Raw genomic sequence first — 20,932 nt, 5'->3', positions numbered from 1 at the left:
GAAAATTAGGGTGCAACAAATTATTGAATTTAACGAACTTCAACCAAGTTCTTTCATGCTACTTTTTTAAAAAATAAACAGTTACAATAAAATATCGTATCTTGGCTTTCTAAAAAATTAAAAACCCTTAAAACAAATACACTCTAGATAAACAAGGTGGAGAAAGATGTCCAACAACACTTGACTTTACGTATTTGGCAACTATTCATGTTGTCATGTCAAGTTTAGCTGTACCTATGTTAGTGGAAGTAAATAGCATAATGAATGGACTAAGTGTAACATTATTATTATATAATTTTAATTTTTTTTTAAAATATACTTAATAATTTGTGGAAGATAATAATTTTACACAACAGTTTATTTATGATATGAAAATTAATAATTCACACACCTTGTAATATTTGTATAGTATTTGTAAATATAATTGACTAAAAAATAAAATTTAATTAAACTTTTTTTGAAACAATTTAATATCAACCTCTGTATATAAATAAGAATCTATTATCTAAAAATAATTTAATAAAATTACTCTATGTATAATTCGTTATGTATATGTTTTTTTTATTAAAATTGATTAAAATCATATATAAATTACATTATTTTTTATTGTAATAATTTTTTTTTATCAACATTTTTATCAATTATAGTCTATACTTTGAAAATTAAAATTGATACATATTTTTTCTTATTATTTTATATAAATTTTTAAATCTTTTACAAATATCTATTTTTAAATTTATAAAAATTATCTTAATTCTTATTTTATTTTTTAAAATTAAAATTTATTTTAAAAAGTTTTAATTATTTAAATTTATAGTTATTAATATTTAATTAAAATTATCTTTATATTGTTTAAAATAAATTATTATATAATTATTTATAAAAATATAAAATTTTATTTTCAAATAGTACACCCTTACAGAAATTGTTCCATGCATCAAGTGAAACACAGGTGGATAGAAATAATGTGACGATGTTATAATTGAAGGGCACTTCCGCAAGTCTCGCCGGAGAGATTACGGTTTCGGCCCACATCAGCAGAACTGATCAACTCCCCGACAGTTACCATTAACCTCGTTCATTGTTTTCACACGGTTTTTAGTTTTCTTTATACCATTATTTATTTGGAACAAAATATGCTTTCAAATATAAAAATCAGTTGAAATGTAATAATAAATATTAGTTTTTCTTATTATTTATCTGTTTTGGTCTCTTGATTTTTAAATTGCTGTGGCTTTAATGGTTTTTTTTGTTAATTGCAAGTATTTTTGGCGTTTACACATCTTTAATTACAGCTTTAAATTCACAGGTAAGTTAAGCGTTTCTTAAGTAAAGAGGAAAAAAAAGAACAATATAATTTTTTTATTTTGTTTTCTATTTAGTTTAATTAATAAAATTTAATAAATTCATCTCAGTTTTTAATATAGTTTTTATCATATAAACGTCTAAATTCAAAAGAAACAAAATATAATAATAAAATATATTTAAATTATTATATTGATATATATCAAATATAAATTAAAAAAATTATTTTATTCTTGTTCACCTCGAAAAGTTAAAAACAAAAAAAGTACATTGGTGAGCGTGATTGAACCGAACAGTCAGAAAGTACAAAACTTTATTAGCGATTAATTTGGGACTCATAAGGACTAATATTAACGATTTTTTTGTAAAGAGTGAGATGAGTTATTTATCGACTATAGTAATCATTATTAGGTCTAAATGTTTTTTTTATTTTAATCTTTTAAAAAATACTTTTAGTTTTATTAGCATGATATGACAAAAAAAATTTAATTCATGATAACAACTAATTATATTATTATTAAAGATAAATATCAAATTTTAAAAAATAAAATAAAGCTGTTTAAAAAAAATGAAAATTAAAACATTACAAAAATATTAAAACTAAAATTATATTTAATTTTAATTATTTTGGGAGGGCTCGCTCTTGCTTAATTGGTGTCATCTACCTGAGAGCGAAAAATGGGACTGTCAGGAATCTTGCAGTTTCCTTGTTCGTCAAATTTACTCATTCAACAAATATTCCTTTTAAAATGAAACACAAACCGCACCACAGTGCATGCTTCACATTTATGAATACAAAAATAAAATAAAATGTAATGAAAAGATAAATATCAGATACGTTATTTTTTGTCGTTTATTTTATTCAATCGTGGTTTTCCATGGCTCTCCTTGAACTACTTTACTACACGTACAGTGCAGTGTGCGAGAGAGTGAAGCCATGAAATCGAAGGGTCATGTCCTCAACGGAAACGGAAACGGCAACGCAAGCGAGAGCAGCAGCAGCAGCACCTCGCCGAGCCCGCCACGGTCACCGCGCCGTCACTCTGGCATTTCTACTCGCCGGAGGCGGCTCCGCCCCAAGGGATTCGGCGTCATTGCTCGCCGGAATCTTCGTTACTTCTTCCTGCTGCCACTCGTGTACGTCTCTGCTTTACTCGTGTGTGTGGGCCTCTTCTCTGCCCCTCCTCTTCCCCCTGGCTCTCGCTACCGCAGCCACGAGCTTTTTCACATGCTTTGGCCTGATATTCATTTTGATAATTCCTCTTCCATTCAGGTTATTTTTCTTTCTTTCATCTTCATCCCTCCAAATCCAAGAAAATACGCGGAGTATACTGTTTCTTGTTTAGCATTTTCTCTTCAAATGTTCGTTTTTTGCATAAATCTATGACACATTGATGCTATTTAAAAAAAATAAATTGAGATACGGTGAAAATATATTAAGCAGAATATATATTTTTTTTATAAATGACTTGTCAATTATTAATTTACTTTTATTGATTTCTTTATTTTTTGAATATATCTAATATATATATTAATTTGGTATCATCATTGTATTATTATTGTTTTTTTAATATATTGAAAATTTTATTTAAAAATTAAAGTAATAATATCAATTTCTTTATTATTAAAGAATAAATTGCATATTAAAAGATTTAAAAATAATGCAATTAAGCTCAGATATGAAGGCGTATGATATGCAAATCAAGTATTGATACGGGTGCATTGCTAATTTTGAAGTAGCAGCTTAAATCTTACGTTCATGATAGGGGCTGCATGAAATTTTGCATCATCTTCTCTTCACTCTTCACGCTTCTATTCTTTAATTAATTCAATTATTTTAATTGTTAACCACTGATGCTATTGTTATGATTTGTTTATTGTTTGCAGTTATCTTCTGTGTGGAAGTACAAAAGGAAGTTGAAAGAGCAGAAGCCTTGTCTGAATTTTACTGCGGTGCAACATGAGCGTTTTGGTATGCCTTCAGATAACATGATATATAGTATGATATTTCATTTGGGGTGGATTTTGTTAACCATTCCATCATCCATTTCATGTGTCTTGCTGTAAATTGTAAGGTTTGTTTGAACTAATTTCTTGTTAGGTCATGTATCTATTCTTGGACAACTTTATGCTGCTTATGTGAAATTTGGGAAAACTAAACTATACATGACGTAGGAATTTAAACTATTGATTCTATTAATTTCAGTGACCCCTGGCCATAGTGGTTTTTTAGTTGTGGAGGTTAATGGCGGTCTTAACCAGCAACGCTCTGCGGTATGATGAATTTTTTTCTTTTCAATATTTTCAGTAGTTTTCTTTCTTTTCTTTTTTGTTTTTTATAAAAGACAATGTTACTTTTCCACCATTGTGCTTAAATTTTCCTTCTTCAGATTTGCAATGCTGTAGCTGTGGCTGGACTCTTGAATGCTATACTAGTGATACCTCACTTTGAATACCACAATGTTTGGAAAGATTCAAGGTCAGAAGTTTACTTTTTCTCTCTAAATATGATATAATGAGCATTATGATGCTTCTTATGCTTATCTTATTCCTGATTTTATGTCTGAAATCTCTAATATTTTTTAAAATAATATTATTTGTCTCGCAGTGAATTTGGGGATATATATGATGAAAACTATTTTATATCCACACTTGAAGGTTATGTGAAGGTGGTTAAAGAAGTGCCTAAGGTACTAATGGAGAGGTATAATTACAATATTAGTAATATAACAAATATCAGAGTTCAAGCTTGGGCTCCGGTCAGTTATTATCTGGGAGATGTTTATCCTGTCTTGCAAAAGGAAGGGTAGGTATACTATCGATTTTTCTTCTTTTGGCATTCATCCAATCATCCTTTTATATTCTTTGGAATGAAAAAATTGTTGAAATTTCAGAGTTCATTTCTTTTCCCATAAAAATTGAATTCCATCTCCAAATTGAGCTGTTAATCAAAATTGAATTTAAACAGACAATTTGATAAAAATAAGCAATTTTATTTTCTGCTTTCCTAACCTTATGCAGGGTTATTCGTATAGCACCATTTGCCAACCGTTTGGCAATGAATGTCCCTCCTCATATTCAATTTCTAAGATGTCTTACTAATTTTAAGTCTTTGAGGTTCTCTTCTTCAATTTCAACACTAGCTAAAAAATTGGTTGACCGGATGATTGATAAGAGCTCAAGGACAAATGGGAAGTATGTTGCTGTGCATCTTCGCTTTGAGGAGGTATCACGTTGAAGCTAGCAAGTAATTCGTGTTGATACATATAGAAGTTTGCTAACTAACATCTTTAAGAAATAAAAATTATAAACCATTGATGAAAATATCTTGAAAATTTTAAAATCATTTAATATTTTCATCTTTAAGTAATTAGAATAAGCAATATGTTGTTTTCCCGTTGGATGAGTAATAAAATTTTATAAGTATTTAATACTTATCTCGTAATGATTAAATAAATCTTCTCAACGTACAGGACATGGTGGCATTTTCCTGTTGTGTATATGATGGAGGCGAGGCAGAAAAGTTGGAAATGAATTCAGTTCGAGAAAAAGGGTGGAGAGGAAAATTTAAACGGAAAGATCGCATCATTGTTCCTAATATCAATCGAGTTGACGGAAAATGCCCATTAACTCCTCTAGAGGTATTATTAACTATTAACACTTCTTAGATCTTAAATTATGGATATTCCTTAATTTTAAATTTGCCAGTTTTATGCACTAAACTGTTGTTATTCTAAATGAACTTTCATAGTTATTTCCTTATAGTTGGGGGGGAGGGGGGTTGTTGATTGTCATGGAACAGTGGAACGATGAGAGAAAACCAACTATGTGTGCAAATTTAAGATTTTCAGAAAGCTCGTGTTACATGGAAGAGGCTCATGATTACTGCATTGTTTTCCTTCAATATGTAGGTTGGGATGGTGCTACGTGGCATGGGATTTGATAACAAAACATCAATATATTTGGCTTCTGGGAAAATATATCACGAAGAGAGATATTTGGCACCCTTAAAAATGATGTTTCCCAATCTGCATACTAAGGACTCTCTTGCAACATCAGATGAACTTGCTCCTTTTAAGGTAAAGATCCTTGCTATTTGATAATGATTACACTGCCTTACTGCCTTATTGGAGAGGCAACATGAACGCAAGTTTATAATGACCAAGGATGCAGTTGTCTTTATATTATGGTTTTTCATTTTCTCTTTTGAATTTTGATGATATCTTGTAAGTAAATTCTAAAACAATTTTATGGAGGTTAAGTTAAAAGTGAAAAGAGATTGATTATGCCCAATTTAATTTTAAGATAATTTTGTTGTCATTACTATGCTTTCGGGTAGGCTCTGATTCTCTTTATCATTCTTTTGTAGGGATATTCCTCCCAATTAGCAGCTTTGGACTACACGGTATGCTTGTTCAGTGAAGTTTTTGTGACAACTCAGGGTGGTAACTTCCCTCATTTTCTGATGGGCCATAGACGATTTTTCTATGATGGGCATGCTAAGACCATCAACCCAGATAAGCGCAAGCTTGTTGTTCTGTTGGAGGATGTAAATATTAGGTATAGTCCTTTTTTTCTCTCGCTGTTACTCATCCTCTTTTTACCCTCCTTCTAAACTACTTTAAACTAAAACATTTTGAACCTTTAATAGTGATATTTAATTTTTTCCCTCCACGTATCATTCACGTTTTTCCTGCATCCCAGCAACAGTTTTGCAGCTTATGCTTGCTTTCTTTTGTCTGATTTTGTTATGTCCTCTTCTCGTTGATTTGAATGGTTTGGATCATTCTGCCAACAATTTTGTTACTGGTTATTGCCTAACCATGTACACAATACACATCTTAATACTCGTCATATGTATTTCGTATATGGTGTAACTTTGAAGACACTAGATGATAGGAAAAATTTGCACATTGATTTTGCAGTTGGGGAGCTTTCAAGGAGGAGATGCAAACTATGCTTAGTGAAAGTGACCGCAAAGGAATCATGGTACCCAGAGTTAGAAAAATTAACAGAAAAACTTCCGTCTACATGTACCCCTTACCGGAATGTAGCTGTCTACAGCAATCTCATACCACCCAAAATGTCTCAATCTAGACATTCCTGACAGTTACATCATTTATTCTCAACTTCTCATGCATCTGCTCTCGTCAGATTTAATTTATGTCCACGGCTTTGAATTTTCGACTTCCTGGCCTAAGGTTATGTGAAGCAATACATCATGCTCCTGACTGGGTTACGGTCGCAAGATGTGGGTAACTGGATATCGTAGCCTCCACTGCATGAAGATTTTTTAAATGCATACTCCATATTTTACGTAGCATGATAGTTTTAGCTTGCAATGCTTAGATGGGAATGGTACGATGCGAACGAGCAAGCATGGAGTTGTATTTTTATTTTCCTTTCAGAAGCTCTTTAAACTGACGAGTCTCTTTTCCATTATTTTCTTTCTTTTGTATATTTAAAACTGTAGAATAGAGCATTGATAAGTGTAAACTACTTTATGTCTGGTTTATAAAAAATTATTACCATTTTTTAAATATAAAAAATATAGATTTTTTTAATTGCATTAATTAACAAGTTTTTTATATTTTTTTATTGTAAGATCTTTGTTAATAAAATATTTAATTTTTATTTTAAAAAAATATATTTATTCATTTAAATATAAGATTCATTTAATCTCAATATTACAATTATTTTAAAATAAAATAAAAACTTATGATATATAAAATTATTTTTTATATATAATATTTAAAAATAGTATATGCTAAAATATATTTTTGAAAAAAATTAAAAAGTTTAAAAAATAAAAAATAGCTATTAATTTTTTAAGCTGTGTAAATATTTAATGTTAATAAATCTGACACTATATATATATATATCTTATTCATGCAAAGCGAAAAACGCACTCAAATTGAATTACTTTCCAAAAAAATGATATTTATAGTCTAAAATATAAAAAAAATATGTTTTTTTCCGTCAACACTATTTGAATGTGACGATATTCCTACATTTAAGAACGGGGTTTCGCCTAAATTTAAACGCACACACTTTTTTTTTTTAACTTGCTTATTTTGATTTCTAAATTCGTTTCTTCTTATTTCGTGAACGTGGATCACCAAACGAAGTGTAATACTGAGTAAAGGAATATAAATAACACGTACAATCTGAAGACTAGAGTAGTAATTTGTTCTACTAAAGACTAATTTTTGCAATGTTAGAGCAAGACCATTCTTCACAATTTTTCTAACAATTTTACAAATTAAAGTATCAAAGTAGTCGAAGCTGTCGTCCTCTGAGGCCTCAGCAATGGTTACAGTATTGTAATTCAGTGCGTGATGGGCAGTAATGAATGTAAACCAAATCCAGTTAGTTTTACGCTGTTGTGGACGCTTTCAAGCTATCAAACATGCCAAATCAGTCCATTCTCATATAATAAAACTTGGCCTTCACAATCATCTTTTTCTCCTAAATAACATGATCTCTGTCTATGTAAAGTGTTCCCATTTCGATGATGCACGAACCCTTTTCGACAAAATGCCTCACAGGAACATAGTTTCTTGGACCACGATGGTCTCTGCTCTCACCAATTCTGGGAGAGCCCACGAGGCCCTCGCACTCTACACCCACATGCTCAAATCCAAAACTCTGCAACCCAATCAGTTTCTTTACTCTGCGGTTCTCAAGGCTTGTGGTCTTGTGGGAGATGCTGAATTGGGCAAGTTGATTCACCGACATATAACTCAGGCTAAGTTAGAGTTTGACACTGTTCTGATGAATGCCCTCTTGGATATGTACGTCAAATGTGGGAGTCTGAAGGAGGCAAAACAAGTTTTCTATGAAATCCCGTGTAAAAATTCTACTTCTTGGAACACCCTTATACTTGGGCATGCTAAAAATGGTTTGGTGAATGATGCGCTGAATCTGTTTGATCTAATGCTGGAACCGGATCTTGTGTCTTGGAACAGCATCATTACTGGTCTTGCAGAAAATGCAAGTCCTCGTGCTTTACAATTTATTTCCATGATGCACATGAAGGGCTTTAAACTTGATGAATTTACATTCCCGTGTGCCCTCAAAGTTTGTGGTCTTCTTGGCGAGTTAACCATGGGGAGACAGATTCATTGTTGTGTTATCAAGTCAGGGTTCGAGTGCAGCCGTTATTGTATATCAGCATTGATTGATATGTATTCAAATTGCAAGCTATTGGATGAAGCGATGGAAATATTTGATCAATTGTTCTGTCACTCTTCTCTTGCTGAAAGCTTGGCACTTTGGAATTCTATGCTTTCTGGGTATGTTGCCAATGAAGATTATGCAAGGGCTCTCAGTCTGATTGCTCGTATGCATCATTCTGGCGCACATTTTGATTCCTATACCTTTAGTATTGCTTTGAAGGTCTGCATCTATTTCCATAACTTGAGATTGGCATCTCAAGTGCATGGATTGGTCACTGCTAGTGGCTATGAATTAGATTATGTAGTTGGAAGCATTCTTGTTGATCTATATGTGAAACAGGGCAATATTAGCATAGCATTAAGATTGTTTGATAGGTTGCCTGATAAAGATGTCGTAGCTTGGTCTAGTTTGATTGCTGGTTGTGCTAGATTTGGTTCGGGTGCATTAGCTTTTTCCCTCTTTATGGATATGGTTCATTTGAATCTTGAGATTGATAATTTTGTCCTTTCAATTGTTCTAAAAGTTTCTTCAAGTTTTGCATCTCTTCAAAGTGGTAAGCAAATTCATTCTGTCTGTCTTAAGAAAGGGTATGGATCAGAGAGAATTATTACAACTGCTCTTATCGATATGTATGCAAAATGTGGTGAGATTGAGGATGCCTTAGCTTTGTTTCATTGTCTCTCTGAAATAGATACCATGTGTTGGACAGGGATTATTGTGGGATGTGCACAAAATGGAAGAGCAGATGAGGCAATTAGTCTTTTGCATAAGATGATAGAATCTGATACAAAACCAAATGAAATCACCATTCTAGGTGTTCTTACAGCATGTAGACATGCTGGCTTAGTTGAGGAGGCATGGACTTTGTTTAAGTCCATTGAAACACAGCATGGATTGACACCATGCCCAGAGCATTACAATTGTATGGTTGATATACTTGCTCAAGCAGGACGTTTCAAAGAAGTAGGAAAATTGATTAACGACATGCCATTTAAGCCTGACAAAACCATATGGTGCTCCTTGCTTGGTGCCTGTGGAACTCACAGGAACCGACATCTTGCAAATATTGTTGCCAGGCATCTTCTTACCACCTCACCAGAAGATGCTTCTGTATATATAATGCTGTCAAATGTTTATGCGGCTCTTGGAATGTGGAATAATTTAAGCAAAGCAAGAGAAGCTTTAAAAAAAGTAGGCATGAAAGGAGCTGGAAAAAGCTGGATCCAGATCTCTAATTGAGATTGCTGGTTTTGTGAATGGCTCGGTTCAGCTAACTTAATTCCTCATGCATAAGACATTTCCAGACGAGTCACTGATTGTTCATGGTTATATGGAATTTCTTGACTGAAATCTGAACTGTGAAAGAGAATCTTTATGTTTGGGTAACCGTGTCAGTTCAATTGAAAGGTACAAGCACAGAAATGTTAAAATTTAAATGATATCTAGATGGAGGATATTACACCAAAGAAGATTAAGTACAAGGAATGCTGCAGGCAGTTCAATCCGATAAGCATTTATACTGGCTATTACCATGAGGTTTCACACATCCTACGTCTGCCTCACCGAAGGAAAAGGTAAAAACTAAAATGGTAAATACAATTTGCACTTTCAATAGTATTTATATGGTTATGCCACTTGTAGTTTTAACCATATTTAGTTTAATGAATCAATTTCAGTTTCATATTAACCTCTTCATAATTAACAATATACCACATACTAATTCAAATAAACAAATGTTCTTTGTGATAATCACTCTTTTAAGAACTCATATTCGGCTAAAATTTGGTGACAGTGTACCCTTACCTCTTAAATTGCAAATTCATCTTAAAAATTGCCTTAGCTCTAGTAGTTATATCAGTGCCATATGTTTGTACTCTTTAAATTTACTTAATCTTTCTGTAAACTGGTAATTTAATTAAACAGATTTTCCCTTTCTTTGTTGATGTTGTATTAATTGCTGTTTGCAGACGTCATCAGGGCTCATCTCGTCTTTTAGCGTGGTTGAGCCGCTTCACATTTTTGGCATGTGGTAAGATTGATTTATATTATTTGAGAAATTCCAGTAACAGTTTTTTTGTTTTTTTAAAGATATACTCTGTTATTGGTTAATAATCTAAAATGTCAATTAGTTTGTAAGCACGTCACCTTTTAAAGAGTGTTGAATTTTTAGAGAATGAACTAAATAATAAAGATTTTATGTTGCTAGTATTCATCGTTTTATTTTGCACGTTTAGTGGTAAAATTGCCATTGTTTTTTTTTTTTCTTTTTTCAGTGAATTATCTCAGTAAGTACTTTTAAGAGGGCTTGATGTATATAATAACATAATAATTGCCTACATTTTAATGCCAATTTTTGAGTTTTTAGGTTTTTATCGCTAAAGGTTTTATTTTTGGAGGGGGTGGGGGTGGGTGGGATTAAAGCTCAACCGAACAGTAAGTTGACTTTTGGCTTGGTGGAGTTGACCTATCCTGCATGAATCGCTCTGTAATTTGGAAATGTCACCATTGACTAATATCATCGCTTTCTTTTCTTTTCTTCTTTTTGTCTTTTCTCGTCTGTCCTATTTGCCTGAGTTTGATAACAGATTGAGACACCACTAAGCAACCCCGGTGACATGTTGGGGGTGGACAAGAACCTCTCAAATCTATCTCTACCACGCTTTTTATTATTTGATCAGAGAGAATTCTGACTATCTGGTCACAGGGAAACAATCATAAAAAACCTCGCTCTTTGTTTGATTTGCAACAATTTTCAAAACCATTACTACGGTCTTTGTACTTGTTGTCCGTCTATGTTTTGAATTTTTAATGGCATGCAACTATCTATTAGGCTTGGCCGTGATTGGAACTGTATCATGCACCCATTTTGGTCTTTCCAAAGCATACTAACGAGTCAACAATTCTGATTCATACACACTTATTAGTCTCACATTGAATTCAGTAATATCATATAAATTACGATAAAAATGTATTATTTATTGTGTGTCCACGCGTTAATAAAATGGTTAAGAATTTGATGTTTCTTAAATTCCCTCAAATTGAGATGATCTAGGATAAAGGGTGGAAGAGGAAGAGGTAAAGTGGTCCTAGCTAATAGCTATAAGCTATTAAGCCATGGCCAAACCATATGAGGCAGACTCAACATCAGGCACTAGGCAAACATGGGAACATGGGTGGGGGTCCCAATAGACAAGAAGAAATGGTGAACCCCACCTTCTTATTATGACTCCCTGTAAGCTACCTGCATAAGGCCGACTCATTGTTGTGAAACGTCTCCACCATGCATGCTAATCGCAGTGTCTTCCATGGAATGTAATTTTTAAAGTCTTCCATTCCATGGAATTTATTCTCATGCTACGTTTATTTCTCTCTCAATCATTGCACCCACTTTTGTCTCGCCACTCAAGCTTTATTCTGACTTCCTACAAGCTTTTCTTTTTGTTTCGATCTTAACGAGCATGGCTCGTCAAGTTATGATTCCTTCACACTTTCCAATAACTAGGAAACACTGCAAAAATTACCGCGAAACTCCCACGCCATATTGCTTTTTGCCCACTCTTTTCGCGCCACATTTAGATAAATAGCTAGTGATCACTATGCAGTGATGAGCTATCATCCTCAAGTACACATCTTTAGCTACAAGCCTTAGTAGCTTGTGTGTTAATATGGAAAATGTTTTTTGAACATCTATTTTTTTTATCCAGAATACGTGTCAATCCTAATATTTATCACAATCACGTTATTTAAACTTGAATTCAATAATCTTCTACTAATTAATTCTAATGTTCGATAGTCTTTAAATTTTTAAATTGCGACATTTTAAGTGTCTCTTTATTTTGCATGATGTATTTTTAAAATCTATATATATATAAAATAAACTTCTAGGCGATTACTTATAAAAGAAGAAAATTAAATAAAAATAATTTGTTTATAGTTAAAAATAAATTATAATTTTTAAATTTTTTAAAAAGTAAATGAAAATACTTTAAAGAAGAAATTCCATATATTTTATCACTGGATTTTTTGTATTCATATAAATACTTATTTAAATGTGTATACAAATTGAGCTATTATAAAGTATATCACTTATTGTGTCATAATTGAAATAAAAAAAAATTAATATTCACACTACTCTTGATATTGTTAGCGATTGTCAAGCCCATGACGAGTTGTTTTAACTTTGGGTAACAAAGGCTAAGGCGATCTTATTGATAATACAATGAGTACAAAACAAGAGTCAACTAGCGGCACCATTTATTCCGGATTCGATGGAACCGCACCACACAAAACTAGATCACACGCGCGACCGTGTGGTTGCCTTGTTAAACCGCATAACTATGATAATGCGCATGACAATAAAGATTGTTTAGATGCTTCAACTCCGAACATGGACAACTTCAGTTCCATTATAATACTATACCAGCCTACTGTAAAAAGTTTCTGCATATTTCGAGCTGTTATAAGAGTTAGAAGCTGTTCCTGTAATTAAAAAAAGAGTACTATCATAAAAATGATTTTATTAATTTCAGTTCTTAGTATTGATTTTAGACATATAAAAATAATACATTTTATTCTTATTTTTTGAACTGATGAATATTTTTTAAAATAAAAGCTTATTACTTTTATTTTCATAAAATTAGTCTTAAAGCCGAATGTTAATATTAATTTTTAAGTTTGGTTTAACTACTTGAAATTGGTAAGTTTTTAATTAAAAATTATTATATTTTTTATGTAATAAATATTTTAAAATAAAAATATATCATTTTTAAATGGTTAAAATCAATCTCGCAAATTAATGAGCCAAAACAAAATGTGATTTCGTTAAGAGGCGGCTAGAATATAAAAGTGTCCTCAGTCTTACAAGGTTGATAACTTTGCCATTGTCTCGCAGGCTCTTTTTTTTTTTTTTTTAAATCCAGATTTGGCCATTGAGGCATTGACAAAGGGATAGCCAGTGCACACGACTCTGATCAAATGTGTGTTTGTTTGGGAGAAATGGATTGAGAGGGGAAAGAACGGAGTATAATTTATTTGTTTGAATGAAATGGTTTTAATAATGAGATCATTTTAAAACCATCGGAAAAGTTAGTATCTCCATCGATTAAATATATATATATATATAAATTTCCCATTTTACTGTTTCAGAAAACAAATAGTTTGATGGACTCAAAAAGTATGGCAAAATCAGAAAGCAAACTGAGTCGTGGGTGCAAGCTAGGTTATAAGTTCTGTCCATATGTATTGAATGGATAAAAGAAAACAACTTCCTGTAATAGTTTTCTTAAATAATCACAACGTATAAGACAAAAGTTTTAGTTCAGCTACAGCTACATATATGTATGCTTATTATGAGGCTAATAATTGCTGTAATAATATACAGTCCTAAGATTAATTCCGCCATGGATTGGAGTGGGAGACAATAGTGATACCCACCAAAGCATACAAAAATTATCTAAAACCGATCCATACTTCCCCCACAAAGCACCAATGATGCTAAAACTTAATGAAAGAGCCTAATAAAAAAAAAGCATGGATATAATTTGAAACTAAGTGCTCCTCACCAGCCTCCAATCCAACAAAAACCAACACCACACATCAAAATCCTCTATAGATTACAACAAAACAAGGCAATATAGCTCGTGGGTTGGACACAAACAACTCATCCAAATTAGAATAAGCCCCAACAGCCCCAGCAACAGAATCATACTCCTCCATACCACCCTCTGCATTCTTCTTCACCCTGCCTGCTATCACCCGACAAACCAGCATTGCTCTCTTGTCGTCACTCTCATCGCATGAAACACTCAATTTGTCATGAGCCCTCCCACTTGTTGCCGTTGTCAAGATACCGTTTCCTCCTGTAACCTTGAACCCATGCTTGATTATGCTACACACATTGCACTGTGGTATTGAGTTGCACAAGTTGGAGGACCCATTTAGGCCTAGTGAGCACACAAAAGTGGTGCAGTGAAACCTGAGTAGCTCATTGCCATCTGCTATGCATCTTGGATGTTTCTTGGAGTGCTTTGTGGCTTTGGCTTTTATTGAGTCTCTGTACTCTTCGAATTTGCTTATAGTCTTCTGAGTGTTGTGGACCTTAAGGATGCGATCTATTTTGCACACGGGTGATTGCTTCTTTAGCCAGCTTGAATGGAATATAATTTCAACTATGTTCTTGCTTGTATCTTCTGGACCCAGTTCAGAAACTGAAATTCACAACAAAGATAACATAATAAAGCATTGCTAATATTATTAAAAAAAAAAGCTTTTTTTGATAATAAATATATTAAAATAAACTAAAATATATATATATATATATATATATATATATAAATTATTTGTGATGTGATATGATACCTGCATGTTTGACAGCTTGGTGATGTTCCAAAGTTTCAGCTTTCATGATCTCACCACAGTCAGGGCAAGAACAAATGGTAGTTCTTAGAGAAGGGTCTCTAGTGAAACCAAGAACTGGGTCTACCACCATTCTACACTCATAACAACCGGAGAGTCTTCTGAATGGCATTCCTCTGAAAGATCCACCGCCAGAAGAACTTGAAGATGCTGATAATGAAGAAGAAGAGGAGGCAGCCACGGTTCCATTGAGTTCATTCAGAGGAACTTTCATGGATCTGCTAGAAGCATCGTTGTTGTTTAATCCACTTAGGGACAACCTTTTCTTGTGGATATCTGGGGTTGCTATTTCAGGTTTTGCCATGATCTTGGTGTTGTTACAAAGCGAACCTGAACATTTCATCTTCTTGCTCTTCTTGCTGTTTTCTTCTGGGACTCGTTCCTCTTGCAGCTTTCTCTGTTCCTGTTTTTTCCTTAGTTGTTTTGCTTCTTGTGGAGGTTGAGGTTGCGGTTTTGCTTCCTTATGATGCTGCTGCTGTTGGATTTGCACATTTCTACAAGCTAATAGCCCTCTTACAACCCATGAAGGTTGTTTCTCAGTCTTTTGTGGCTGTTGGTTTTGGTTTTGGTGATGCTTGGTAATGGTTGGTTTTTTGTGGGTTTTGGGTTTGCTCATTTTAGAAAGGATGGAAGTTTCTTCAGCCTAGCAAATGGTGGCTAAGGGGGTGCCTTTTTATTTCACAAGACTTGAATATGTGACATGGAGGATTGGAGATTTAGTAGCAGGGGACAGGGCTTGGTTCTTGAAGCAGAGCTATGTCGATATAAAAACTTAGAATAAGATTCTGAATTGGGGTCATTTTGGACTTGGGAGTGTGAGAGGGGCTCTCAAGACTGAAGCTTTCCGGAACCTATAGCTGAGTTTCCTCCGGGGCAGATGTAAGACTTTATGATCACTGTCTCTCACCTCTCATTGTTTTAGATTGAAGAGTCATTTTTATATTACTTGTTTTAGCGTGTACATAAAGATATATAACCAAAAAAAATTAATATATAATATATTTTAATATTATTAATATGTCAATTCTCATAAATATTTATTATCTATGATTTTTTATCATGTCTCTTTAAATATATATTAAGATTTTGTTTATATATAATTAATAAAGAGATATTGGCCTACGGGTCCCCCGCCTTTTTATGCTCTGGATAAAACATTTTGCAAATATCATAACTGACCTACTTTATTGCCCTGAAATTGGTGGTTAAGGTTCATTTTGTAAACATTTTCATGGTTAATGGTAGTTTAATAAATATTTACAATTGCTCTGACCACATATTGAGTTTAGCCTTGCAAATGAACCTTAACCACCAATTTTTCTTTTAATTCACTAACTTGTAAAGTTTTCCTTTTTTTTTTCTTCTGTTTCCTCTCCATATGTCCCCGCCGAGTAGTTGTGGTTTGGGTTGAGTGATTGCAAAGATATGAAACATGAAAATTCGAGGAAATTTACATTTGTGTTTAGTATTATTTGCAGATATAATGGTCCCCCGACTCCCTCGGACTTTTTGTTTTCCTAAGATGACATAACTCCAAAAGGGAAAAATAAAAGCTTAAATAACGCGGCAGAATTATATCATTCCATTCCAATATTTAATCCACAGAAAATCACGTTTCAATAAAAAGTGGATCATGTAAAATTAAGATGTGTGTATACATTGGGTTGTCTTTGCCCTCCTTTGAAATCTGTCACTACCACATTTTTTCCATCATTTAATACACAATTCTTGAGCAAATCTGGTCCTGGAAATAACATGGTTTATGAGTTTTTAAAACCGCTTCTCGACATTATTGGAATATAAAATGAACACTTTTACCTCACTTAAGGACCATATCTTAACAAATCTAATAGATAACCGATTAATACTCTTTGGATAGGACAAAAACATTTACACATCACAGCTAGAATATGCATCCAAGAGTACCAACTGGTTCCGTTCGACCCCTCAACCCAACACAGCTTATGGGGAGAGAGTTGAATAATTAATTAGGCTTGTCTTTATTCTAAGCCCAAGGTGGACTTTTTCGGGCTAAACGCATTGCACCGTTTGCAAGGTACTCCACTAATTACCCCATAATGGTGCCTCTTATAGAGAAAAGCTGCTTATTTGATTCCTTTTTTGCCTCAAAATCATGCGAGCCCATATGCTATGGAATAAAGCCGCGTACTTTAATTATCATAAAAATCAGAAATTTCCCTCAAAATTTTTGTTTTAACCGCTAACTTGTTCTACTACTATTCTAACTCGATCTTGGATTTGTATGAACATAATGCATAGTATAATTTGTATTGCAAAAAGCATTGGCACAAAACATAGCCGTTGGTGAATAAAGTTTCTGAGGTTTGATCACTTGTTTACCGTTATAAGAGGTGTGAAGATTACTCTTTAGCTATCAAATGGAAAGGTTTTGTAGTCTAATAGAGCAAGTATTGTTCACTAAGCTTTTGATTTGCACTCACGCTAGGGAAATGAAAATCTCTTTGCTCTGAAAAGCTGATGTTAGCCAGTCACATATATCTTTAAATTTTACTTCTTTCAGTGGGACATTAAGATAAGAACTTCATCATTTGCTTGCTTGAGTCTTGAGTAACAACACTAATTACAGTGGTAGCAGTGCAGGCACTAAGCATATTTTAAATTTTAAATTAGCATGTGATATGAGTATCATCAGTTAAAGTGCACTTGCAATTTTAAAATGGAAAAAAGAAAGAAAAAAAAACTGAATAGAGAAGTTCAACTCAGGCTAGTACATGTAATTAAAAAGGGCTTTTGTTCTTTGTTGTAATGCTGGGCCCTTGTGGTGATCATATGATAAAGTGCCAGCTACAGCTTACTAAAGTAACTGAGAAGTTCTTGTGTACTCATGTAGCTCTAGGAGCATATCATATCCATTGGTTTAATAAATGAAAAAGAGAGTAAGAAGAAATCAATGGTTAAGATCTCTTATTTGAATAAGAAAATTGTTACTCCAACTCCATGTATGAATTTTTCCAAAAACAGAAGAGAGTACGAAATTTGATGTGATAAACAAAGGACAATAGAAGAACCTTTAAAAACAGACAGATAATAAATACGAGAAGCCACCATTTGATTGTTATTGTCCTCTCCACAGACAAATGAACAACTAAAGATAACAAACTACGGCTACTAGATTTTCGGATATTTGATGGCAACTGAAGTGTGACTTCAAAATATTATAAGTAGATTAATTTTATATAAAAATTAAATAATTAATTATTTTATTGTATTGTTTTATTTTAATATATAATATATTTTTAAAATATAAATAATTATCAAATATTATATTATATTTTTATAAACATTTAAATTATATAAAAACTTAATACACATAATTATAAAAATTATATAAAATATTTTTACGATTAGATGAATCTTACTTATTAAGTGGTAAAAGTATTCTAATTTCACATCTTTTGTCAATTTTAACATCTGAATTGAGTCTAAATACGTATATTATATTCAACTTTTTCTTTCGTATTCCTTTTTATAGTTACTTTTATTATTTTGTAAAACCTCTTTTTGTCTTTTTCATCTCTCTTATTCAATTAATTGGGTCTGTACATTCTAAATAGGTATACAATTTTTTTCATACACAACTATAAGTAGAAGATACACATAATTTAACAAGAAATTTAAATTATAAAATTTTAATCGGAAGATCTTTTTGGCTCAATCCAATGATCCATACTCCAGTATATGTCGGGCAAGATGATGAGAAGAAAATAAACCAATCTTAGGCACGAGGAATGAGAGTATCTAGGTCCTGATAATGGCTTAGTCAACAAGTTAGTGACTAAAAGGAATATGAGAAACTTGGACAGCATGCAAAGCTACAAAATCATGCACATAGTGATAATTAGTAAAATCTTATGCTAAATTCTTGAAGAAGCTGACGAAGCCATTGAAACTCATTTTGGAATGGGTGTGAGTAGCGAGTAGCAGCGAAATCATCTGAAGCCATTGACGTTGGTTTGACGTTGCTGATGAAGTAAAATGGATTGACATATACGATAAAACAGTTAAATAAAAGGTGTAATTCTGTATTAATGAAATCAAATGAAATAAAAATTAAAACAAAAAGTTGTTTAAGATATAAAGGTTAAAAATATATTCAAATAATAATTCTTCTAACGTTTGTTTAATGGATTAAAACGTCTAACTTGCTCTTCAAAAAATTACAAAGTATAAATTTACTACTCGAGAGCATATAACCTCCAAATTTAAAGTAATCATTCTTCATGTGGACGATTCACGATTGTTCTTTCCTGAAATAATATATTGCCACAATAATAGGTTGTATTGTTTACGTAAATAACCAAATCCAAATCTTAGCTGCGGCTCATCAGGCATTTACTAATTTACTTTTATCTCTTTTTGAAATTTGATTCTTTCAGCTTCAAGTTGCCCTACAAAGATGTCAGAAAAAATTTGTTAATATTTCAATTTGAATTGGGTTTAAAAGGCCATAGGAAATAAATGTTACCAAGTCAAAAAGATTCTCTTTGGTAACTTGGAGCTCGAATTGCAAGCCATGAGGCAAGGGTGTCAGTGTTCTTGTATTTTCAAAAGTATATATTAAAAATTAGATGTGTTTTGTTTTGTATATTAAAAGCAGGACCTTCTGTTATTGGAGAATTTGTGAAAAAATGATCATTATAGGAAAGAGAAATTAGACAGCAAGAATGGTAGCCAATTCGTCAGACATTCACGTGTCCCTCATTTGTGAAAAATTAATAAAGAAAAAGAAAAACGCACTTTCACACTTATATTTTCTACTAATTTTATTGACATAAGATGCGATAATGAAATTTGAATCGTAATTTCATATAAACTACTCAAATTCCTCACAACTAGTTTAAGTCTAGTGTGTTATTGACTTAACATGTCAGCTATTTAAAAATTTCTCTTTATAAGTGTTACGTCAAATTTTGAAGCAGATTACTTTATCAGATTTCCGACCAAAGACACGTTATCACAAGACACAGAATTTTGCGATTATTTACAAATTTTAAGGACAATCAAAACTAAATTTTTGATCTCGTAATGATCGGTTCTAATTAGTACCTAAAATTTTAAGGCTTCAGATATTTTAGTAAGTGCAAGTGTTTGTATAAAAATTATAACTTCAAACGATGAAATTAAATCTTATTTATAATTATAACATAATAATTCTCTCTTGCTATCTGTTTTCCAGGAACATGGTTTGACAGTTCTTAACTTCTTATAGATAAAAATGACATTGAGAAAATAATTAATATAAAAAAATAATAAATTACTTTGTAACCATAGTAATAAATTACTTATTAGTGTGTTTTAGTTATTTTAAACATCAGACAGTATTTGGTTAATAGTTATGGTTTCTTGTTTATAACATGATAGTTGGTAAATTAGTATCTATAATGTGTTGCAATTTATCCATGAAAAATATAGATTTTACCTAATGAATTGGAAAGTTTGGAGAAGTAACCATATTATATTCAAAGCCCATATATTTCATGCATTGGTAATAAAAATGTGACATCTTTAACTTTGTAAAGTTTGGCTATTCAACATAATTCATTCACCTCAATTTTTTTTTGGGTTTGCATGGTCCTCTTTTCTATGAAGGTGCTAATATAATTATCTTTTGTAGCTGTGACTATTAATTGGATTAATAATATAGTTATAACATCTCTGTTACACTTGCCTACTATAATATTAGTGTATATAATGAATTAGATTGACTTCTTATATGACATTAGAATACAAATATATCTACATGAAAAGTTCACTAAATCACAAGTTACAAATGCAATTATGTGATTTTTAATTAAAAATTAAATATATCTACATGAAAAGTTCTCAATTTTGTCAAATATCCTTGCACATGTATGCTTTGAAACATAGGTCTTTAACCTATAGGTACTTGTATTGTCAACTTTGTTAACAAATGTCATCCAATCACAACTTAGAATATTGTACCTAACCTTACATCCACTGTCATCATTATTTAAAAATTTAATTTATTAAC

General features: G+C 32.1%; 3 protein-coding genes across 3 annotated transcripts; 2 read left to right on the top strand and 1 right to left on the bottom strand.

Annotated features, from left to right (window-relative positions):
• The first annotated feature begins 2,139 nt into the window (after positions 1-2,139).
• On the top strand, positions 2,140-6,759 carry LOC113852884 (O-fucosyltransferase 10-like). Its single transcript, XM_027483279.1, has 10 exons — positions 2,140-2,578; positions 3,193-3,277; positions 3,512-3,579; positions 3,696-3,784; positions 3,914-4,111; positions 4,327-4,531; positions 4,779-4,946; positions 5,217-5,384; positions 5,675-5,865; positions 6,231-6,759. Exons 1-10 carry the CDS (start codon positions 2,243-2,245, stop codon positions 6,400-6,402), a joined length of 1,680 nt encoding a protein of 559 aa, XP_027339080.1. The 5' UTR covers positions 2,140-2,242; the 3' UTR covers positions 6,403-6,759.
• Positions 6,760-7,327: 568 nt separating this feature from the next.
• Positions 7,328-10,852, top strand: LOC113853275 (pentatricopeptide repeat-containing protein At4g08210). Its single transcript, XM_027483826.1, has 2 exons — positions 7,328-10,058; positions 10,452-10,852. The coding sequence occupies exon 1, from the start codon at positions 7,654-7,656 to the stop codon at positions 9,721-9,723; it is 2,070 nt and encodes a 689-aa protein (XP_027339627.1). The 5' UTR covers positions 7,328-7,653; the 3' UTR covers positions 9,724-10,058; positions 10,452-10,852.
• A 2,844-nt stretch (positions 10,853-13,696) lies between these two features.
• On the bottom strand, positions 13,697-15,842 carry LOC113852749. The gene is made up of 2 exons (XM_027483110.1): positions 14,842-15,842; positions 13,697-14,690 (listed from the first exon to the last, which is right to left on the bottom strand). The coding sequence occupies exons 1-2, from the start codon at positions 15,512-15,514 to the stop codon at positions 14,080-14,082; spliced, it is 1,284 nt and encodes a 427-aa protein (XP_027338911.1). The 5' UTR covers positions 15,515-15,842; the 3' UTR covers positions 13,697-14,079.
• Between the last annotated feature and the right edge of the window lie 5,090 nt (positions 15,843-20,932).

This window comes from Abrus precatorius, unplaced genomic scaffold (assembly GCF_003935025.1).
Source record: "Abrus precatorius isolate BTA unplaced genomic scaffold, Abrus_2018 Scaffold10, whole genome shotgun sequence".
In the NCBI taxonomy this organism is placed as follows: Eukaryota; Viridiplantae; Streptophyta; class Magnoliopsida; order Fabales; family Fabaceae; genus Abrus; species Abrus precatorius.
The sequence above is the reverse complement of the archived record's forward strand: the minus strand, read 5'-3'. Positions and strand labels throughout refer to the sequence as shown.